General features: G+C 38.6%; 2 protein-coding genes across 2 annotated transcripts; one reads left to right on the forward strand and one right to left on the reverse strand.

The window, feature by feature from the left end:
- Positions 1 to 684: 684 nt before the first annotated feature.
- LOC114582973 (olfactory receptor 11A1-like) lies at positions 685 to 1,701 on the forward strand. The gene has a single exon (XM_028704321.2). It carries the CDS (start codon positions 685 to 687, stop codon positions 1,699 to 1,701), a length of 1,017 nt encoding a protein of 338 aa, XP_028560154.2.
- Positions 1,702 to 1,747: 46 nt separating this feature from the next.
- LOC114582972 (vomeronasal type-2 receptor 26-like) lies at positions 1,748 to 11,481 on the reverse strand. Its single transcript, XM_028704320.2, has 6 exons — positions 11,264 to 11,481; positions 9,613 to 9,904; positions 7,699 to 8,559; positions 5,255 to 5,381; positions 3,378 to 3,799; positions 1,748 to 1,765 (listed from the first exon to the last, which is right to left on the reverse strand). The coding sequence occupies exons 1-6, from the start codon at positions 11,479 to 11,481 to the stop codon at positions 1,748 to 1,750; spliced, it is 1,938 nt and encodes a 645-aa protein (XP_028560153.2).
- Between the last annotated feature and the right edge of the window lie 9,424 nt (positions 11,482 to 20,905).

Consider the following 20,905-nt stretch of genomic DNA (forward strand, 5'->3'; position numbering starts at 1 on the left):
TACAATGTTATTTCCATCCAAATTGATTTAATGGCTTTATTATTATTTGTTGAGTCCAGATGCTCATCATGGCTTTACAGACTTGGGGAAAATTGCAAGTTTTGTTGTCAGAGAAATAAATAGGAGTAAAACAGAGAGAAATCAAAAAAAATTGTGTCCATATTTTGACTTTTTGAAATATGGCAACCCTACCTTACTCCTATATCCATATGATAAAGCTACAGAACTACAATCATTTGCATGCTTGTGTAGGAGTAAACCACATCAAATAAATTAATCCAGGGGCTTCTAACTGACCATGTATAGGATTTCAGGGTCTATACTAAAAATTACTGGCCTGTTACAATATCCCTAGTGGATATGAGGCCATAGCAGCTCATGCCGGATTGCCTGCACAGCCCCTAACTTGACATTGTATATATACCCAGCATCAGCCAGATAAGTTGTAGCAGTTTTAGGACAGTGATTCCACAACTCTGGACAACAACACAGGCTACTAATTATTGTTTCTTCTCTATTTAGTAACATAGTACATAGGATATTCTGAAAGAAGCAGCTAGAAATACTTTCTGTGGTCTGAATTGTACTTTTATTTTATTCCATATAACTGTAACCATTTTACTGTTGTTGTTGTAGTTGTTATTGTTTCTCTTCTCTTTGTTATAATTTTTTTGTTGCATTCAGATGCTCATTTTACTAGAAAACAATCAAACAACCATCACAGAATTTATTCTCTTGGGATTCGGGAATCTTCATGGTCTACAAATCCTTCTATTTGTGACATTCTTGGCTATCTACCTGATTACAGTCTCTGGCAACATCCTCATATTGATTACTGTATCACTCAGCCGAGGCCTTCACACACCCATGTATTTCTTCCTGTTAAATTTCTCTTTCCTGGAGATATGGTATACAACCTCAGTTGTCCCAAAGATGCTGAAGACTCTTCTTAAAGTACGTGAAGCCATCTCCTTCTCTGGTTGCATTACCCAGTTTTATTTCTTTGGCTCCATGGCAGTCGTTGAATGCTATCTCTTAGCAGTGATGTCTTATGATCGGTACTTAGCCATCTGCAATCCACTTCGCTACACAACCATCATGAACATCAAAGTCTGCTTTCAGATGGCAGCTGGTTCCTGGATAAGTGGATTCCTGACTCCCATAGTGACTATCGTGCTAACTTTCCGATTGCCGTTCTGTGCCTCCAATGAAATTGACCATTTCTTCTGTGATTTAAGCCCTATTATAAAGCTCTCCTGTGCTGACCCTCATATAGCAGAAATGACCACATTCATTTTAGCATCCATGGTGACAATGGTCCCCTTTCTTCTCACTTTGGCTTCATATGCCAAAATTATTTTGACTGTTTTGAGAATTCCATCTGCCAAAGGGAAGCAGAAAGCTTTCTCCACATGTTCCTCTCACCTCATTGTGGTGACACTGTTCTATGTCACTTTAGGTACTGTTTATGCAGCCCCATCAGCAAAACAGTCACCCATTCTCAATAAACTCTTCTCTTTGTTGTACACTGTCATCACACCCATGTTCAACCCCATGATCTATAGTCTGAGAAACAAAGATGTCAAAGAAGCCCTGTGGAAACTCATCTATAAAGAACCTTATTGTCCGTGCATGGCCACCACTGTGGAACCAGAGGCAGCATATAAGGGAACCCCAATAGAAGTGGCAATAGACCAGTGATCCTTACTTCTAATAAGTGAGGTATTGTTTTCTTTGAAGGGACAATTTACTCATTCATCTCAATCTTTTAATTTTAGAAAGATTTAGTATTAATTTCTATTGTGTTTCTGCATAGGCAATTGCTTGGGTTTATAAATGGACGTCATAATTTATGTCAGGGATTCCAAGCCATGTGGCTGCCAAATCTCCTTCCCACACCCCCACCCCAAATGCCAGGGCTATATGGAGGCAGAATAGATGCGAAAGACTTTGATCAGAATTGGAATTAAAGGTATCATCATTTTTTTCCCTTTAACTGCTTCTTCTATTCAGAGCCAGCATGGTGTAGTGGTTAAGAGTGGTAGATTTGTAATCTGGGGAACCGGGTTCACTTCCCCGCTCCTCCACATGCAGCTGTTGGGTGACCTTGGGCTAGTCACACTTCTCTGAAGTCTCTCAGCCTCACTCACTTCACAGTGTTTGTTGTGGGTGAGGAAGGGAAAGGAGATTGTTAGCCACTTTGGGGTTCCTTAAGGGAAGTGAAAGGTGGGATATCAAGTCCAAACTCCTCCTCCTCTTCTCTGTTCTACATTCTACTGTTCCTCATTTTCAGTTGAACTAGAATGTCTAACACTGACATAATATATGCAGTTTGCCATAACATACAGTCCGTTTAGCCAAATTGCTTCCCCCACTAATTTCTCAAGGTTACACTCAGACATAAAATGTTTTGATGCATTTTGATGTTATTAAAAGTATGTTTCCATCAATATTTTTTGTTTGTTTGGTCTTACATTGATATGAAAATGCGCTCTTTGAAAGTGGTTTAAAACAAATCTTAATAAATTTCATAAATCTATCCTTCACAAACTTTCCCAGATTGAGAAATAAATATGAAATCAAATATATATAAAAATTAGGGCTGCCTTAAGACCAGATTTTCCCAGACATTATTGGGATTTCAAAGGTGGAATTGATATCTGGGGAGGAGTTTCTGAAAGGAGACACTTTGTCAAGTCAATGATACAAACTTGTTTTATTGGCGTTTTTGTAAGGGGGGGGAGCTCAACAATTTTATTATGTTGATTAGAGAGCTGATGTTTTAGTAGCATCCAATGTAGAAGAAAAATCAACACTAAATTAATATAAAATGAAGAGGCAGTTTATAATTAGCATAAACCTGGTTCAATAAACTATAGAAACAAATATTTAATTCTTCAGTTAGTTCTTCGTATTAGCTGTTCCCTTTTGTTCAATTCAGGCTTCAACAAAATAATGTAGCATTTGGGTGAAAAGATGCAAACCAATAATCCAGCACTGGAGGCTAAGATAGAAAAGATCTCCACAGCTACCATGTATTTCCCCTTAGTGCTCAAGTAGGTTGGAACAAAGGATAACCACACACTGCAAAACACTAACATGCTAAAAGTGATAAACTTGGCTTCATTGAACGTGTCGGGTAACTTCCTGGCAAGGAAGGCCAAAGTGAAGCTGGCAATGGCCAGGAAGCCAATATAGCCAAGGACACAATAAAACATAATCACAGTCCCCTCGTTACATCCAAGTATTATTTCTTCAGCCATTGAGTGTACATCAGCCTCTGGCAACGGGGGAGAGATTACCAGCCACACAATGCAAATGCCTCCTTGTATAAGGGAGCAAGAAAGTACAATGGAATTGGCCAGCCTCTTTCCCACCCATTTCCTCATTCTGGATCCTGGCTTGGTGGCCATGAAAGCCAGAACCACAGTGAGGGTTTTTGCCAGCACACAAGAAACAGCCACTGAGAAGACGATGCCAAAAGCAGTTTGTCGGAGGAGACAGGTCACCATCTGAGGCTGTCCAATGAATAGCAGTGCAGAAAGGAAGCAGAGCAGGAGGGAGAGGAGGAGAGTGTAGGTGAGCTGCCGGTTGTTGGCTTTGACAATGGGAGTGTTGTGGTTCTTCATAAATGTGAAGAGGACTAGAATGGTGACCAAAGAACCAGAAAGAGCAGAAAAGGCTAAACTGAGCCCCACAGGTTCTTCAAAAGACAAAAAGCTTATTTCCTTGGGAATACAGAAATTATGGTTTTTATTTGGGTAAGTTTGGTCTGAACATGTAGCACAGTCAATCGTATCTGAAAAGGAAAATATTTGGCATAATTTCACAAACATGCCGTTAATCTCAAGAGCAGCCAATTTTACAATTTAAATTGGAGAAGAATAAGTTATTCATCCTGTAAAATGTAGTGTGACTACAGTAATTAAGGCTGAGTCTTTCTAAAGTGGAAAGTTTCAAATTCTTCCCAACTTTAAGGCCTTAAGCAGCCATTTTGTTTAACTTGAAAACCAAGCAAACAGAAATGATACCACAGAGCCCTGCTATGCATGTTTGCTTATTGCACTAGTAATCTGTATTTCAATGCTTCTACCAAGGCTGTTATACACATGCAATTCAAATTAGCTGACAAAAGCAATTGAAATACAACATATGGCTGGAAGGAAGTATATCTTGTTATAAAGGCAAAGGACCCCTGACAGTTAAGTCCATTCGCGAACGACTCTGGGGTTGCGGCGCACATCTCGCTTTACTGGCTGAGGGAGCCATCATTTGTCCACAGGCAGTTTTTCCGGGTCATGTGGCCAGCATGACTAAGCTGCTTCTGGTGAAACCAGAGCAGTGCACGGAAATGCCATTTACCTAGTGGTGGAGCTTCATGCTTCAGCACCGGGGGGCAGAGTGTAGGCAGGGGGGTGGGGTTGGCACGCGTCCTGCGTGTGTGGTACCCAGCATGGGCGGGAGGGCAGCTGTGATGGCACCCCATCGGGATTGTGCTGCCAGGGGCGATGCGCTCCCCCCGCACTCCTCTTCCTCTGCCAGTGCATTTACCTTCCCGCCAGAGTGGTACCTATTTATCTACTTGTACTTTGATGTGCTTTCGAACTGATAGGTTGGCAGGAGCTGAGACCAAGCAACGGGAGCTCATCCCGTCGTGTGGATTCGAACCGCCAACCTTCCGATCAGCAAGCTCTAGGCTCAGTGATTTATATCACAGCACCACCAGCATCCCTTATACCTGCATCCCTTAAATAAGCCCTGCAATTTCATCACATTAAGTTACAACACAAATACAGTGGTACCTCTGGTTGCGGACATTCTGGAGCTCCGGTCAGATACAGAGGTTTCTTCAAATGGAGGAACTGCTTCTGCGCGTACACACTCAGCAAAAACCCAGAAATATACTTCCTGGTTTGCCGCTTACATATCCCGAAGTTTATGTAAGCGGAAGGATACGTAAGCAGAGGTATGGCTGTACAATTTTACAGGTTAACAAAATTGCAAATGCATTTAGTACCGAATGCTAATGACATGGAAGTGGTAAAGAAACCTCCCTCTAAATTCTAGCATCTACTGTTACATATTTTAAAAGGCCACATTAAAAAATTGAAATTATTTGCTAACAATGTTTGGAAAATAGAATAGAGTGTTATCTGAATGCAGTCCTAGTGTATACACACATCCTTATGCATTTTTAGCCTTGTTTCTCTGAATTTCATGCAATCTTCCTCTTTCTATATGCATTACTGCTTACCCTTCTGGTCTGAAATTTTCCCTTCTGGACAGGGGATGCAGTCGTAGCAACAAAACGGCTTCCCTTCCTTCATTTTCTTGCTTGAACCAGGAATGCACCTCTTACTGCATACAGAAATAGGCCTTGCCTAATCCATGAATGAAAAAAGAGAATATAGAGCTTGGAGTCCTCAAGAACTTGTGGGGGGGTCAACCTTAAATTGTTACCTTAATTTTAACTGAACTTTTGGTCATAATATAAAAGTGTTGATGCAGGTGCACCTTGTCTGGAATCCACACATTTTTAATCAAGGAACGGAAATAAGGGTGATTTGGGAGGCCAGCAAAGCGGTAATGAGAGGGTTTCTGATACAACAAAACACAATTAGGAGAAAGTCACAGAATGAGACTAAAGACAAAATTATGGAACAACTGAAAGATAAAGAGAAGAAGCTTAGAGGAAACCCAAAGAATTTGCAGATCCAAAAAGAAATTAAAGTCTTACAGGTTCAATATTCATAGTTAGTTAAGCAAGAAACTGAATGGAAGATAAGAAGGATGAGACAAAGAAATTTTGAATCGGCAAATAAATGTGGGAAATTACTAGCCTGGCAACTAAAGAAGAGACAAAAACAAAGTACTATTACAAACATTGTTACAGAAGGAAAATTGGTAGAGAACCCTGCAGACATTAGAAAATGTTTTTACAAATATTATAAACAACTGTATAAAAAAGAAAAAGAAGATTTAGGGGAAATCGAGCAATTTATAAAGAACAATGGACTGCAACAGATTCCAAAGGATAAAAAGAATCTACTAAAAGGCTTAATTACAAGTGGAATACGCAATAAATTCAATGCAACTTGGCAAGACACCAGGACCTGATGGTCTAGCAGCGAAATATTATAAGACATTGAAAGATTGGCTTATGCAACCTCTGGTAGAAATATCTAATTCAATTTTACGGGGGGGGGGGGGGGGGGAAAGCACCTGAAACCTGGAAACAAGCTTACATTACTCTGATTCCTAAACAGGGTCTGGATAGATCCAATGTTAAAAACTACAGACCAATCTCCCTACTTAATGTGTATTATAATTTTTTTGCAAATATACTGGCTAATAGGCTAAAGAAGGTTTTATCTGAGTATATTCATAAAGATCAGGCAGGATTTCTGCCTGGAAGACATATGAAAGACAATATTAGAAATGTTGTGGATATTTTGGAAAAGTTAGAAGCAAAAAAGAGTTGGAAAGCAATGTTAATGTTTATCGATGCTGAGAAAGCCTTTGACAATGTTTCTTGGAGTTTTATGTTACATAACTTAGAGAGTATGGGGATAGATCATGATTTTCTAAACGGTATTAAAGTGATCTATCAAGAACAAAAAGCTAAAATTATTGTAAATAATGTGGTTCCAGAGGAAATTAGAATTGAGAAGGGAACCAGGCAAGGGTGCCCATTGTCCCCTCTGCTGTTTATCTCGGTGGTGGAGGTCTTGCTAAGTATGATTAGAAAAGATGAACAAGTTAAAGGTATTACAGTAGGTTAGAAACAATCTCTGCTGGAGTGAATCGCTGCAGTTAAGGTAAACCTTACCAACCCAACTATGGCCCATCGGCCCTGATGTGGTCAGACAGATAATAACAACCCTTCCTGGGTGGGTGGGTGGGTGGGTGGGTGGTGAATCTGGTGGCAATCCAAGAAGTGGGACTCCGGGTGTGATTCTATTTTACAGGGTTGCAAGCCCACCTTCCTACAGGCACCTCATTGGCCTTTTTCCCTGGGATCATGCTGTGGCCTTGGCGGACAGCAAATGCTGCTTCTCCAGAGCCCCAAGACTATGTTCTGACCTCAAGCAATGATAATTATTTTACATATATTCAATATAAAGGATGCATATTTTTTGGTTCCTCCAAGAACATCTCAATAAAATCTAAAGCACATCCCCTGTTTTGGAACTTCACATTTAATTTATTTAATCAACTCGTGAATTGTTCATAACATCCAAGCACATCATTGTCGGGTGAAACTGTGTTACAATCAGGACTCAAAATACCAACAATTTGATTGTACCTGATTAAACCACTTGTGCCATGTTATAGCATCCTCATGGATGGTGAACATTTTCCCCGAAGATGTCTGGGGATCCATTCTCCCAACTTTAACTTTATGAAAGGATTGGTTTTGCGAAGCAATCCAATTAATAATATCAAGCCCAGCTTCCAACTCCCCCTTCTGGTTGAAGGAAACTGTGTCTCCCGCACTATTATTAAATGACACACCCCTGAGGAAATGGTGGAACTAGATTTTGAAAAGAGAGAAAAGAGACATTTATGTCAGTCCTACAAATAAAGACAATGTTAACTGCATCTCACAAGGACCAGAACCATTACAGAGATTGTTTACTTCACTATTTTAACACCAATTAATGGCGCACGGTCTGAAGGGAAATCTGGCCACATTACCTGCCATAGCTGATAAACCTGAGATGTCAGCTTCCTATTGTCTTCCAGTAATCTTGAATTGAGTCTGGATGAGGACATGACATGGAGAGCATGGGCCATGGCATAAACAGCATTGTATATACAGTAGCTATGGCCCGTCATGCTCATTTCAAAAAAAGGTGTAGGAAGCATTTCCAGGTTCTCCTCTCCAGTGCAAATATTCGGATCCATAACATCTGTGACTGTACTTGGGAAGACACAAGCAAAGGCTTGTTGCCAGAAGTCCTTGATGAAATAATCACCATCTGTGGTGGAGGGACTTATGTGTTCAAGAAATTTGTGAAATTCTGGTAGAGCATTAGAATGAATTGTGAAAAACAGAGCCCCATGGATTATTTGTGTATCCCAAGTCTTTTGAAAAACTGCAGAAGTCAGCTCCATCTGGGCTGTCATTATCCACACTTTACCTCTCGCATCCTCTCCTATCTCTTCTTCTTCTGATAAATATGGAAACCATCTAAGAAATATCATTGAGTAAGATTCTCCATAGAGAACCATCACATTGGCTTTGCTACCCATTATTTTATCACATATTTTCGCACACTCCTGTATCATGTCTTTTAGTTCAGTGATGAAAGATACTTTGGGGATTCTTTCTATGAAGGCAAAACAGATACCACTAGAGGAAAACATTGGAACCACTGTTTGCACAAATTGTTCTCCATTCTCAAGTTCCATCGTAAGGAGCCCAATCCATATCCACTTGAAATGCAGAAGTAAGGAGAGAATCCCCTTATACTGAAGGGCTTCCTGGGGGACCATTTGGTAGAAGGAGAGGCCTGGAGTTTTATCATGCATGATGGGAGCAGGACCATATGTGAGCTAAAGGGAGGAGGGTGCAGAAAAGAAACAGAATGAATAGGAATGCTTTAATGGATATATCCAGTGAATTTTTCTGCAAGATTTAAAAATGTACACCAGCACAATAAACAAAACTGCAAAACCATGAGAACTACCTTATCCCACATGTCCCTATGTGACCGCTATAATATCTGGTCTGCGTTTGTAAGAAGATTGGTTAGTTTGGCAGTGCCTTCACTTTGAAACTCCCTGCCTGTTTTAGATCAAGCAGTCGGCTTCACTGTGGTCTTTTTAATTGCTGCTAAAAACAGTTTTTTTTAAATTACCCCACTCAGTTGCTTAGAAAGCTGAGGTAAATTTATATTGTTGCAGTATTCTAACCTTTATATATTTTAAGGTTTGGTTGTGATTTTCTTTCTTTTTTTTCTTCTCTTAACTGATTTTGAGGTTTCATTTGCATTCAAACGGTTTTAAGTAATAATAAGTAAACAAATTGTCATGGCTTATGGAGTATGCTTCAATTAATGATGGTAAAATATTTATTAAGAATTGTGTTCTATTTCAGTTATGAATGGACACTCTCAAATGGAATTGAGAGAGCTGGAGCTTTAGGACTGTATATATGAATACTGATAAAGGAGATGAATGACCCATTCTTCCCTGGTGTCATTTGTACATTCTTGCCCAAAAGATTTGTGGCTGATTTCATATATTTCTCAATAATTGTCTTCTATGAAGATTAACAAAGCTGCAACTCTGTTAAATCACATTGTTCTCTGCTTTGAGTTAATGCATCTAACCTCCTTTTGGTGATTGCCCGGCTATATTCAAGCTGATCCTCAATTTTCTATAAGCTCAGATGATGAAAAAACTAGAGGAATGAAAAAGTATGTTGTTTTGTTTTTATTAATTGTATTAATAAATTCAGGATTTTTTATTTAAGGTTATGCTTTTTTCACAATACCAGTTTACATATTTTAGCATCTATACCATAAAGTGAAATATGGTTGACAATACAAACATTAACAGAAAACCACCTTAAACCCATAGTGCTCAGCACAGAGACTGTTATACCTGTGGAATTTTGTAGATATCCAAGACTGTTGCTGCATAAAGAGAGGTTAGGGGATCAAGTCCCCCAATGACACCTATCAAATCATTCTGAGTGTCACATTTGTAGTTGGGGACGAATCTGTCTGGGCTGGACGTAAGGAGCAGTGTGGCATGATAAGTCCCCCTGGCAATGAAATAGCTGTCAAAGATGTGGAAGCCCAAAGTGGTATTAGGTAACATCTGAGGGTTGCAATTGATCTCCTTTACAGCAAATGCCAAGGCTAGGATGTGCTGGTAATTCTTAGGCACCATTCTGGAATAAGAATTGCAATCTGCATCAGAAAGATATCTTACATTGTGTAAAATTAGAATTACAACATTTTAACCAATGTTGTTGTTGTTGTTGTTGTTGTTGTTGTTGTTGTTGTTGTTGTTGTTGTTGTTGTTGTTGTTATTATTATTATTATTATTATTATTATTATTATTATTATTATTATTTTAAACCACCAACCCTGCTCATTTTATTGGCCAAAATCTGAAATTTTGTATCTTGAAACACCAGCCCTGTATTGGCGAAAACAAAATTCAACATAATGCTTGACATCTTTCCCAGAAGTGAGAATGGATTCAGGTCTCATACTCAATTTTGGCCAAAGGAATGCTCATCAAAAATATTTGACTTGAAAAAATAAAATGCATAATGTAAATGGCATATTTAACTTTAAACCTGTGATTCTAACATTCACTTAATGTATAACAATAGGTTGTATTCATGACAGTAATCTTATGCATTTTTAAAGTCAATAGTCTTTTCGCATAAGAGATGCTTAAAGGAAAATAACAAGGTTTTGTTTTTGTTAGTCAACCATTCTGAGAAATAATCAGCATTTCACCTAATCATGGAAGTATTAGTGGACAATAACCAAAACAATAAATTATCTAGTGCAGGGGGAGAGGATGGAGAGGATGTGAATATGAGATCAATAAGTACCATTATCAGGAATATATGAAGTTAAAAAAGAAGAAGATGATTTAGGATTTAGGATTTCATTTCATTTACAGAATAAAGTAGACAAAGGTTTTTAAAATTAATAGATATGCAGTTAGAATAGTCAGGCTTATATGTCAATTAAATCAATTAATCATTATTATAGTCTTCCTTATTTTATTGTTATGGGGAACAGGAAGCTTTAACCCATTCAGTATACAATTAATTTCATTGTTATTATTTTTCTATGATCACAATAATAAAACTTAGCATTTTGCATATTGCCCTTGCAACAAAACAAAACAATACTCAACATCAAATTGACCAAAGGAAAGGCAAAACTATTTGATTTTTTCCCCTAATGTGAAGTCCATTCATTTAATACATTTGGTGATCTATGCAACATCCTCATCCGTTTTCCTAAGATTGTGGAACACTGGCAGATGAGGTCTCTGTTCTCATTCATTCAGACAATGGATTCATCTGATTTATGTATCCTCAAAATTTTCTCAACTGCTTCTCCTTCTACAGCTGGGCATTTGGGAAATTACCTGTTTTAATGTTTCTATTCTCTCTTTTTTAAAAAAATAGCAGAAAATACAGAAGGAAAAATCAGTAAGGCACAGTTGCCAGATTTGAGTTCTGGGGCTGACTAAACAAAGGGACAAAGGAAGAAGTCCTTACACCAGCTCTTCGGGCAATACCTGTGGGGGATCTTCAGCGAAGGCTAAGGCATTAGAGATGATGTAGCTTTGAGAAGCTATGCCACCAAGGATGAGGTCTCCTGACTGGTGATACTTGTGAAGTGGAGGGTGTGGATCATGAACATGACACTTCACAATGTGAGCCTTGCATGTTGTGTGAGGTGGCAGTACAAGAAGCATCACCAGAAATATCAGCATCCTGAGTGCAAGGAAAAATCCCCACTCAAGGGCTATCACACTATGTCCACTGTCAACTCCTTTATTAGAGTGTCTATAGTTTCAAAGGCAAATATAAATGCTCATTCAGTCTTTAAAGAAGTCTGAACCCTGAATAATATATATTGTTAATCTCTAGGAGTAGCTCTAAACTCTAATTGGTATATTTACTAAATACCATGTTTCAAATTCTTTCCTATTCAGATTCCACAGGGAGTTTGATAGGCAGCAGAATTAATTATTGCCATTTTTGCAATGACAGGGTTTCACTGTGGAATAGCAGAAGGGAGCTAGTTTGTCACTTTTGAACAAATTTCCCCCTAATTATTCTGGTATCAGAATAAGAGCAAGTCATCAGATGTATAATACCATGGTCTAGAAATGGAAAACACATGGACATGTATTAGGGGGACCACACTGAAGTTTCATACAGAACTTTATTAGCTCATTCTGGAAAATATCAAACACCCTCTCATAGATTAGAAATGTGGGCAAACCATTGGTAGGAGGAATTATTAGTTGGTGTGTATGTGTGCAGGGTGGTTTTGCTTACTTTTAACAAAGACATGCCTCTTCTCCAATCAGCAACTCAGTTGCCTTTAGAAACCCAACTGCAGAGTCCTTTGAAACTCTATACTCAAATGTTCCTGGGAAAGACAGTATGTAACTAGTGCTGTTTACATGTTACATAAAACAAGAAGCTTATATACCTGGGAATACAGAAAAAGTGTTTTGTATTTGGATAAGTTTAGTTTGAACATGCAGGAACTTCAATTAGCAAGTGGAAAATATCTGTCTTGATCTCACAAACATGACCTTAATCTCAATAGCAAGCCCTTTCTTCTCATAGAAATATTAGTTGCAGTATCGTGATTGTGGAGATTTCTAGGGCTGCACACCAGAGTCAGCAGAAGACTGAACACAATCAGACCTATTCAGTGGAATCTGAGCTTCACAAGAGTCCTGTGAAAATAGCTCCTTATCTCCCTTGGGTGGGTCACCCAGAGTGATCTGCCAGTGGACTCTGCATTGGGTGGGAAGTTTACAGGGGTTTGCTTCAACAATATGCCCCTTACAGGGAACACAGTAGTGAAAGAGACCCAAGCAGGATTGAATCCACCACTCATTGCTGAAATGAGAATTGTTAAACTGTACCTTGCAGGAGTCAATGCTTCTGCTTAGGCTTGGAGAGGGGAAGGAAACACAAGTTTTCTTTCCACGTCATGACTCTTACAGTAGAGTTTTAAAAAACATTTATGACTGATTATATTACTATCCTGCATGTTTTCCCAAAGGAGCCCCAATTAAACATTAGCCCTGCATTCTCACAGTTGTTGTTAATTAAGCAGGCCGCTGTGGTGACCTTGTGCTGCTAGTATCCACAGATGATAGTGACTGATGGTCCATGCTTTCATTCAGTGGAAATTCTTTGGAAAGCAAGTTCATTTAATTCTTCCTCCTCGAAAATATATGTAATGGGTGCCAACCCAAAGACCCCTGCACTTATTTGCCAGGTTTCATTGTTTATTTTTATTTGATATTATTGGTATTATTTTCAGAATAATTGCATATTTATTCTAGAGATAAAGTGAAGCCATACGCAACAAACCCAGCAAAGCATTCCCTGGAAATTCCCGAAAGTACATTATAAAAGCCTGTATTTCCATGCATATTGTTACCACTTCCATCATCCAAAAGTTGCTTTTTTGCTTGACTGCAATGGTGCTAAATTAGTTCTGCTGCTGCATAATCATTTCAGGCTATCATTGTGCCTAAACATGGGATTATTAAAACTGAATAGAGGTATGGGTGCATAGAGGTCAGCTTTGATCCCAATTTATATGTGCTTGGTATCTCCTCCCATATTTTTTCACATTTAGCACAGAGGTCTGAAGGTGGCTTGTGATAGATAGTATGGGTTCTTTACTGGACAAACCAGTTTCTGTATAAGGATTCACACCCTCAAGAAGTATCGATATCTTTTTATGAGGCAGGATTATTATCCTTTACCTCACCTGATTCTGTCCAGCTGTATGAATGATATTTTAACCCTATTTTCAGGGCTCTCACAGCACCAGCCCAACAGACTTGTGGGATACAGTATGAACCATGAGTGAAGTTCTGAATTTACTCTCCTCAAACCCAAAGGACATATCTTATAGAACTTTGAAGCTTAGGAGGAAGGCAGTGAGAAATTCAACTGAATTGCCTTTCAGAACCAAGGAAACCAAATGTTAATATATAAAAACCTTTAATAAGAAGACCAGGAAATGGTAGGGAAACAGAAGGAAAACAATTATACACAACACAGGATTGTACATGAAACAAATAAATTCAATCTTATTGAGCTAGATGTTACCTAACTGAACAGAATTGGGTTTCAGTACATGTGAAGAGTTCCTTATAAAATAGCAGTTCAGAACCAAATATTTTTGGGCTCCTTATCATATGCTTATAGGAAAACTAAAGCTTAAGGTAAAGCTGCACAGATTTATAGGCGTCTGAGACCTGTAGAAGATGGTATTCACCTTAACAAAGATTGGTGCCTAGCCCAATCAGGAAATACAATTAATCTGTGATGTCAATGAGCTCTTTGCCTGAGAAAAAAAATTCTATGTCCCTAACAGCCCTAAACTGTCATTAATGTAAGCATTGCTTGTTCAGAACACTTGATCCATTGCTTAGAACAGTTTAATTTCAGGATGTGTATTCAGAGACAATGCATTTGGTATCTACCCATTCAGAAATCAATACAGGTGGTGATAATTGCATATATTCTAAGTGGCCCAGTTGTGCTATCTCAATATATTGCCATTATTCAAAGGACTTACCATATTTACCCAAGTCAAATGCACCATCGAATCTAATGCACATCTCAATTTTCAGAATCTTGAAACAAAAAAAGTATTTACTGCTGAATGTAAATGTGCCACCAAATTTAATGTGGACTTTAATTTTCGCAATGTAATTTGGTCAAAAAAGGTGACCATTAGATTCTTTTTTTTTTATAATATTTTTTATTGCGTTTCTTTTCATAATTTTGTACATTCCAAACCATACAGAATAAATCAAATACAAGAAACAATTTTTTTGATTTTTTTTTACAAAAGAAAACATTGTACTTCCCCACACCTTCCAGATCTGCATTCTTTGTAATAACCATGTCAGCAATTTGTTACCTTATTTCAAACCTTGTTACCACTTTCAATTATTATGTAACCGTTATTCAATAAATTATATCTCAAATTTGATACCTTTAAAATAAACATAATATGGTTGGTTCACTTTGTCTTCTTTTCTCTTTTATCACTTATTTTGCCATTTACTTAATCATATTTGCTAAAGCATAACATTTCCAATAACATGCACTATCTTAGGATTCATACAACTTATAATATTTTTGCAAATAGTCTTTAAATTTTTCCCAGTCCGCCTCAACCGATTCTTCATCCAAATCTCGGATTCTGCCGGTCATTTCAGCTAATTCCATGTAGTCCATCAACTGCGTCTGCCATTCTTCCAGCGTGGGTAAATCTTGTGTCTTCCAGTTCTTTGCAATGAGAATTCTTGCTGCTGTAGTAGCATACATAAACAACGTTCTGTCTTTCTTTAGCACTTTCTGGTCCACCATGCCCAGCAGGAAGGCCTCTGGTTTCTTAGGGAAGGTATACCTAAATACCTTTTTCAATTCATTATAAATCATTTCCCAGAAAGCCTTCACTTTTGGGCAGGTCCACCAGAGATGATAAAATGTACCTTCTGCCTCCTTACATTTCCAACATTTATTATCAGACAGGTGATATATCTTAGCTAGCTTGACTGGGGTCATGTACCACCGGTATATCATTTTCATAATATTTTCTTTCAGGGCAGTACATGCCGTGAATTTTATTCCGGTGTTCCATAACCTTTCCCAGTCTTCAAACATAATGTTATGTCCAACATCCTGTGCCCATTTTATCATGGCAGATTTAACTGTCTCATCCTGTGTATTCCATTTAAGCAGCAAGTTATACATTCTTGATAATATCTTAGTTTTTGGTTCTAACAGTTCTGTCTCCAAATTCGATTTTTCCACTTGGAACCCAACTTTTTTATCCATTTTAAAAACCTCTTGAATTTGAGCATAGTGTAACCAGTCTCGCACCTTATTTTTTAATTTGTCCTGGCTCTGCAGCTTCCAATTGTCTCCAATTTTTTCAATTATTTCCCAATACTTCGGCCAATGAGCCTCCATATTGGGCCTTTTTCTGGCCTTGGCCTCCATCGGTGATAGCCACCTCGGGGTTTTACTCTCTAATAAGTCTTTATATTTCATCCAGACTGCAAAAATTGCTTTTCTGACAATATGGTTTTTGAACAGTTTATGAACTTTAACCTTGTCATACCACAAATATGCATGCCAACCAAATGCATTATCAAAACCTTCCAGATCTAGGACATCAGTGTTTTCCAGCAAAAGCCAATCCTTCAACCAGCAGAAGGCTGCAGCTTCATAGTATAACCTCAAGTCCGGCAGGGCAAACCCTCCTCTTTCTTTCGAGTCAGTTAATATTTTAAACTTTATTCGAGGCTTTTTGCCCTGCCAGACAAACTTAGATATGTCCTTCTGCCATTTTCCAAAACATTCCACTCTGTCCACGATCTGTAGGGTTTGAAACAAAAATAACATTTTCGGCAATACATTCATTTTTATAGCTGCGATTCTACCCAACAAGGAAAGTTTCAATCTTGACCAAATTTCTAGATCCTTTTTAATTTCCAACCAACATTTTTCATAGTTGTCTTTAAATAAATTCAAGTTTTTGGGAGACAAGTGAATCCCTAGGTATTTCACTTTTTTAACCACATTTAGTTCTGTTTCTCTCTGGAACCCCTCTGTTTCTGTAGATGTCAAATTTTTGGTCAAAACCTTTGTTTTTTGTTTGTTTAACTTAAATCCCGCCACCCGACCAAACTCTGCTATAAGTTCTAAGACTCTTTTTGTACTGGGTTCTGGCTCCTGTAGTGTCAAAACTAAGTCATCTGCAAAAGCTTTCAATTTATATTGTTTCACTCTGACAGGTGACCATTAGATTCAAGTAAATATGGTATACAGGTGAAACTCGGAAAATTAGAATGTTGTGGAAAAGTTCATTTATTTCAGTAATTCAACTTAAAAGGTGAAACTAATATATGAGATAGACTCATGGCATGCAAAGTGAGATATGTCAAGCCTTTATTTGTTATAATTGTGATGTTTATGGCATACAGCTGATGAAAACCCCAAATTAACAATCTCAGAAAATTAGAATATTAAATGAAATCACTAAATGAATATTAAATTAAATGAATATATTAAATGAAATGAATCTATCTCATATATTAGTTTCACCTTTTAAGTTGAATTACTGAAATTCAGAACCTGATACAGAGCACTCTATTACACTGGATCTGATACTATGGAAAACAGATTCATGAGCAAAAAACAAACAAATATGGACATACTGAAATGTAAAAGACCAGCTTCATCCCCACAAAAAAATTGTTTTTTTTAGTATCGGTACTTCTAACCATGTCTGCTTACATGTTTGCAAATTCCTGCACTGTGGAGGGTCCCTTCCAACTCCACAATTCTGTGATTCTATGTCAGTATCCCAAAGAATGGAGTGAGAATTACTTCCTTATAAAGGGTTAGCATTGCAGCCCTGACTGTAGTGTTTTTGGGACGGGGAACAATGTTTATTAGAGAGAGCTGACTTTTTAGTAGCATCCACTTTAGAAGAAAAATCAACCCTAAATTCTTATCAAATGAAGAAGTAATGTATAATAAACATGACTCTGGTTCACTAATTAAAGAAATTCAATTAGTTCTTCGTATTAGCTGTTCCCTTTTGTTCAATTCAGGTTTCAACAAAATAATGTAGCATTTGGGTGAAAAGATGCAGACCAACAATCCAGCACTGGAGGCTAAGATAGAAAAGATCTCCACAGCTACCATGTATTTCCCCTTAGTGCTCAAGTAGGTTGGAACAAAGGATAACCACACACTGCAAAACACTAACATGCTAAAAGTGATATATTTGGATTCATTGAATGTGTCGGGTAACTTCCTGGCAAGGAAGGCCAAAGTGAAGCTGGCAATGGCCAGGAAGCCAATATAGCCAAGGACACAATAAAACATAATCACGGTCCCCTCGTTACATCCAAGTATTATTTCTTCAGCCATTGAGTGTACATCAGCCTCTGGCAACGGGGGAGAGATTACCAGCCACACAATGCAAATGCCTCCTTGTATAAGGGAGCAAGAAAGTACAATGGAATTGGCCAGCCTCTTTCCCACCCATTTCCTCATTCTGGATCCTGGCTTGGTGGCCATGAAAGCCAGAACCACAGTGAGGGTTTTTGCCAGCACACAAGAAACAGCCACGGAGAAGACGATGCCAAAAGCAGTTTGACGGAGGAGACATGACACCTTCTGAGGCTGTCCAATGAATAGCAGTGCAGAAAGGAAGCAGAGCAGGAGGGAGAGGAGAAGTGTGTAGGAGAGCTGCCGGTTGTTGGCTTTGACAATGGGAGTGTTATGGTTCTTCATAAATGTGAAGAGGACTAGAATGGTGACCAAAGAACAGGAAAGAGTAGAAAGGGCTAAACTTAGCCCCACAGGTTCTTCAAAAGACAAGAAGCTTATTTCCTTGGGAATACATAAATCATGGTTTTTATTTGGATATGTTTGTTCTGAACATGTGGAACAATCACTCATATCTGAAATGGAAAATACATGGTTTAATCTCACAAACATGCCATTAATCTCTCTTTTTTCAAATTTTTAATTGATTTTCACAAAATTAAAAACACACTAACAAATAAACAGACAAACATAAATCTTAACCTTATTGAAACTAATCTTCTTAACATTGTTAAGTGACTTCCTCGTATCCCCCTAGTTGAATTTCAATGCATATCATTTTAACAGTTTTCCAAAAAACATGCCATTAATCTCAAGCCGTTTATGCAATTTGAATCTATAGCCCTGTTGTGATTAAATATCACATAATCTCCCTCCTATTTCTAAACACATTATTGCTTACCCTTCTGGTCTGAAATCTTCCCTTCTGGACAGGGGATGCAATCATAGCAACAAAATGGCTCCCCTTCTTTTGCTTTCTTGCTTGAAGCAGGACTGCACTGCTCACTGCATAGAGAAATAGGCCTTGTCTAATCCATGAAGGAAAAAAGTGAATATTGATCTTGGAGTCATTATTGGGATGGCTAATTTTAAATTATTTCAAACTGAACCTTTAGTCACCACATAAAAGTGGTGATACAGGCTGACCTTGTCCAGAATGCACTCATTGTGAGGAAGGAACCATGTGCCCTTTCTCAAAGTGAGACACTGAGGGCTGTTTTCATAAACAGAAGGCTGGTCATTTATATTAGCTGCATTGCAGGAAATAACAGTTCACGGCTCCCCTGTATCCAGCAGCTGAAACAATGATCTAATTGTGTCTTATGATAGTGGCAATGCCACAGTTAAGGAGCGTGGTCATGTCCATTTTGTTCCATTTGAATTATTGAACTCCGGTCTCATTGCCAATATTCAATCAATATTCAATCAATTATAGGAATACATATTTTTAAAGAAACATGCTATTGTGATGGTATGGTGTCAGTATGCTCTCATCGGCTCCCGAATGGTTACCCAGGAAAGTATAAAGACAAGGAAAAGTTTCCTACAGTCCTTTCTTCATTTCAGACTTTTCAGAGAGAGGCTATAGAACCCAGGCTCTTGGAGAACAGTGTTGTCCCGAGTGAATCTCCACCCTCACTTTTTCTGTTTCCAACTTCCCCATCCATCAATATAATCACCTCCTCTACAGGTGCTCCTAAGTGCCCTCTGTCTTTGAGCTCCTTGCTCTCATACTTTTAAGGCTCACCAGGTTCTGGGAGATGGAGGGTCTGATATGATTTCTAATGACAAGGTGTCAGCCAAGTGTTGGCCCAGCTGTCCCATGATTACCCAACTTTCCCCCCTCATCTGTCTCTGAGCTGTGACCTCCCTCAAATGCCTGTTGTAAATACAGTATATGCCATCTACCTCTTCTTCTTCCCTAGAAGAGCCAAGATGGGGAGATGGATTCCACCATTCCTCCTTTGCCCATTACCTGACACTGTAGCCTCCTCTCACCAGCCAAAGTACCCAGAATACTGAGGTTACTGAATCAGTGAATTACAAAGTATTAAGGGCTGTTTTGTTACAGGCAAGAAGGAAATAAAGTTTTCCACTTGTTGAGAGGGAATAGGACTCCTGTCTGGTGATGCTTGCTAGATTGCTCACCTCCCTGACTCTCACTCAGCAGACTTCAAGCAGCTGACAGAAATCATTGCATAAAGAAAATGCTTAAAAGTGACATATAGCTTGGTCCTATGAAGGGAATTTGATATTTTGGGTAATATTCAATGGTGCAGTATTCTGAGCGTACCCCCTGAAATTAGTGTGCATGTTTGCATTCCCATGTGCATGATACCTGAGGCCAGGTGAGGGGTAAATAAGTGATAAGATACAGGGTGTGGGTATTAGGTTGAACTAGGCCAAAAAAAATAAATTGATTAGAGAAATAGTTAGGTTTCGGCCAAAGTATTTGATATGTATGTGGTATCAAGCAACCCACTTCCTGCCAGTACAGCCGGGGGGAGGGGATGTGCATCCAATCACTAGCTGTGCAGGAAGGAAACCATCACCCTGGGATCATGTCACAGCCATGCTGGGAACCGAATGCCACTTCCTTGGATACCAAATAAGTGCAGACTAACTATTTATTTCAATACAAAAAAAATTCCTTCCAGTAGCACCTTAAAGACCAACTAAGTTAGTTCTTGGTATGAGCTTTCGTGTGCATGCACACTTCTTCAGATACACTGAAACAGAAGTTGCCAGATCCTTCTATATAGTGAGAAGGTGGGGAGGGGTATTACTCAGAAGGGTGGTGGGAATGGGTGATTGGCAGATAGCTGTGATGAGCCTGTTGACGACTCTTAACGACTGCAATAGGTCTTACAGGAAAAAGTAAGGGGTGAGAAGGTAAAAAATGGCTTTGTCATGTATAATGAGATAAGAATCCAATGTCTTTGTTCAGACCAGGTCTCTCCATGGTTTTAAGTTTGGTAATGAGTTGCAATTCAGCAGCTTCTCTTTCCAGTCTATTTCTGAAATTCCTTTGTAGTAAAACAGCTACTTTGAGATCTTGTATAGAATGTCCTAGGAGATTGAAGTGTTCTCCTACTGGTTTCTCTGTCTTGTGATTCTTGATGTCAGATCTATGTCTGTTTATTCTTTGGCGTAAGGTCAAACCTTACGCCAAATCTTTGCAGTCGTTAAGAGTCATCAACAGGCTCATCACAGCTATCTGCCAATCACCCATTCCCA

The sequence above is a fragment of the Podarcis muralis genome, chromosome 13 (assembly GCF_964188315.1).
Source record: "Podarcis muralis chromosome 13, rPodMur119.hap1.1, whole genome shotgun sequence".
NCBI classification, from domain to species: Eukaryota; Metazoa; Chordata; class Lepidosauria; order Squamata; family Lacertidae; genus Podarcis; species Podarcis muralis.

Bases quoted from the DNA above. Each gene is read 5' to 3' on its own strand.
- LOC114582972 (XM_028704320.2), bottom strand. From the start codon at position 11,481: ATGCTGATATTTCTGGTGATGCTTCTTGTACTGCCACCTCACACAACA. The intron at 5,382-7,698 runs GTAATGTGGCCA...TTCATGGATTAG, and splicing joins AGGTTTATCAGCTATGGCAG to GCAAGGCCTATTTCTGTATG. The intron at 3,800-5,254 runs GTAAGCAGTAAT...TTTCCTTTTCAG, and splicing joins GAAAATTTCAGACCAGAAGG to ATACGATTGACTGTGCTACA.
- LOC114582973 (XM_028704321.2), top strand. From the start codon at position 685: ATGCTCATTTTACTAGAAAACAATCAAACAACCATCACAGAATTTATT.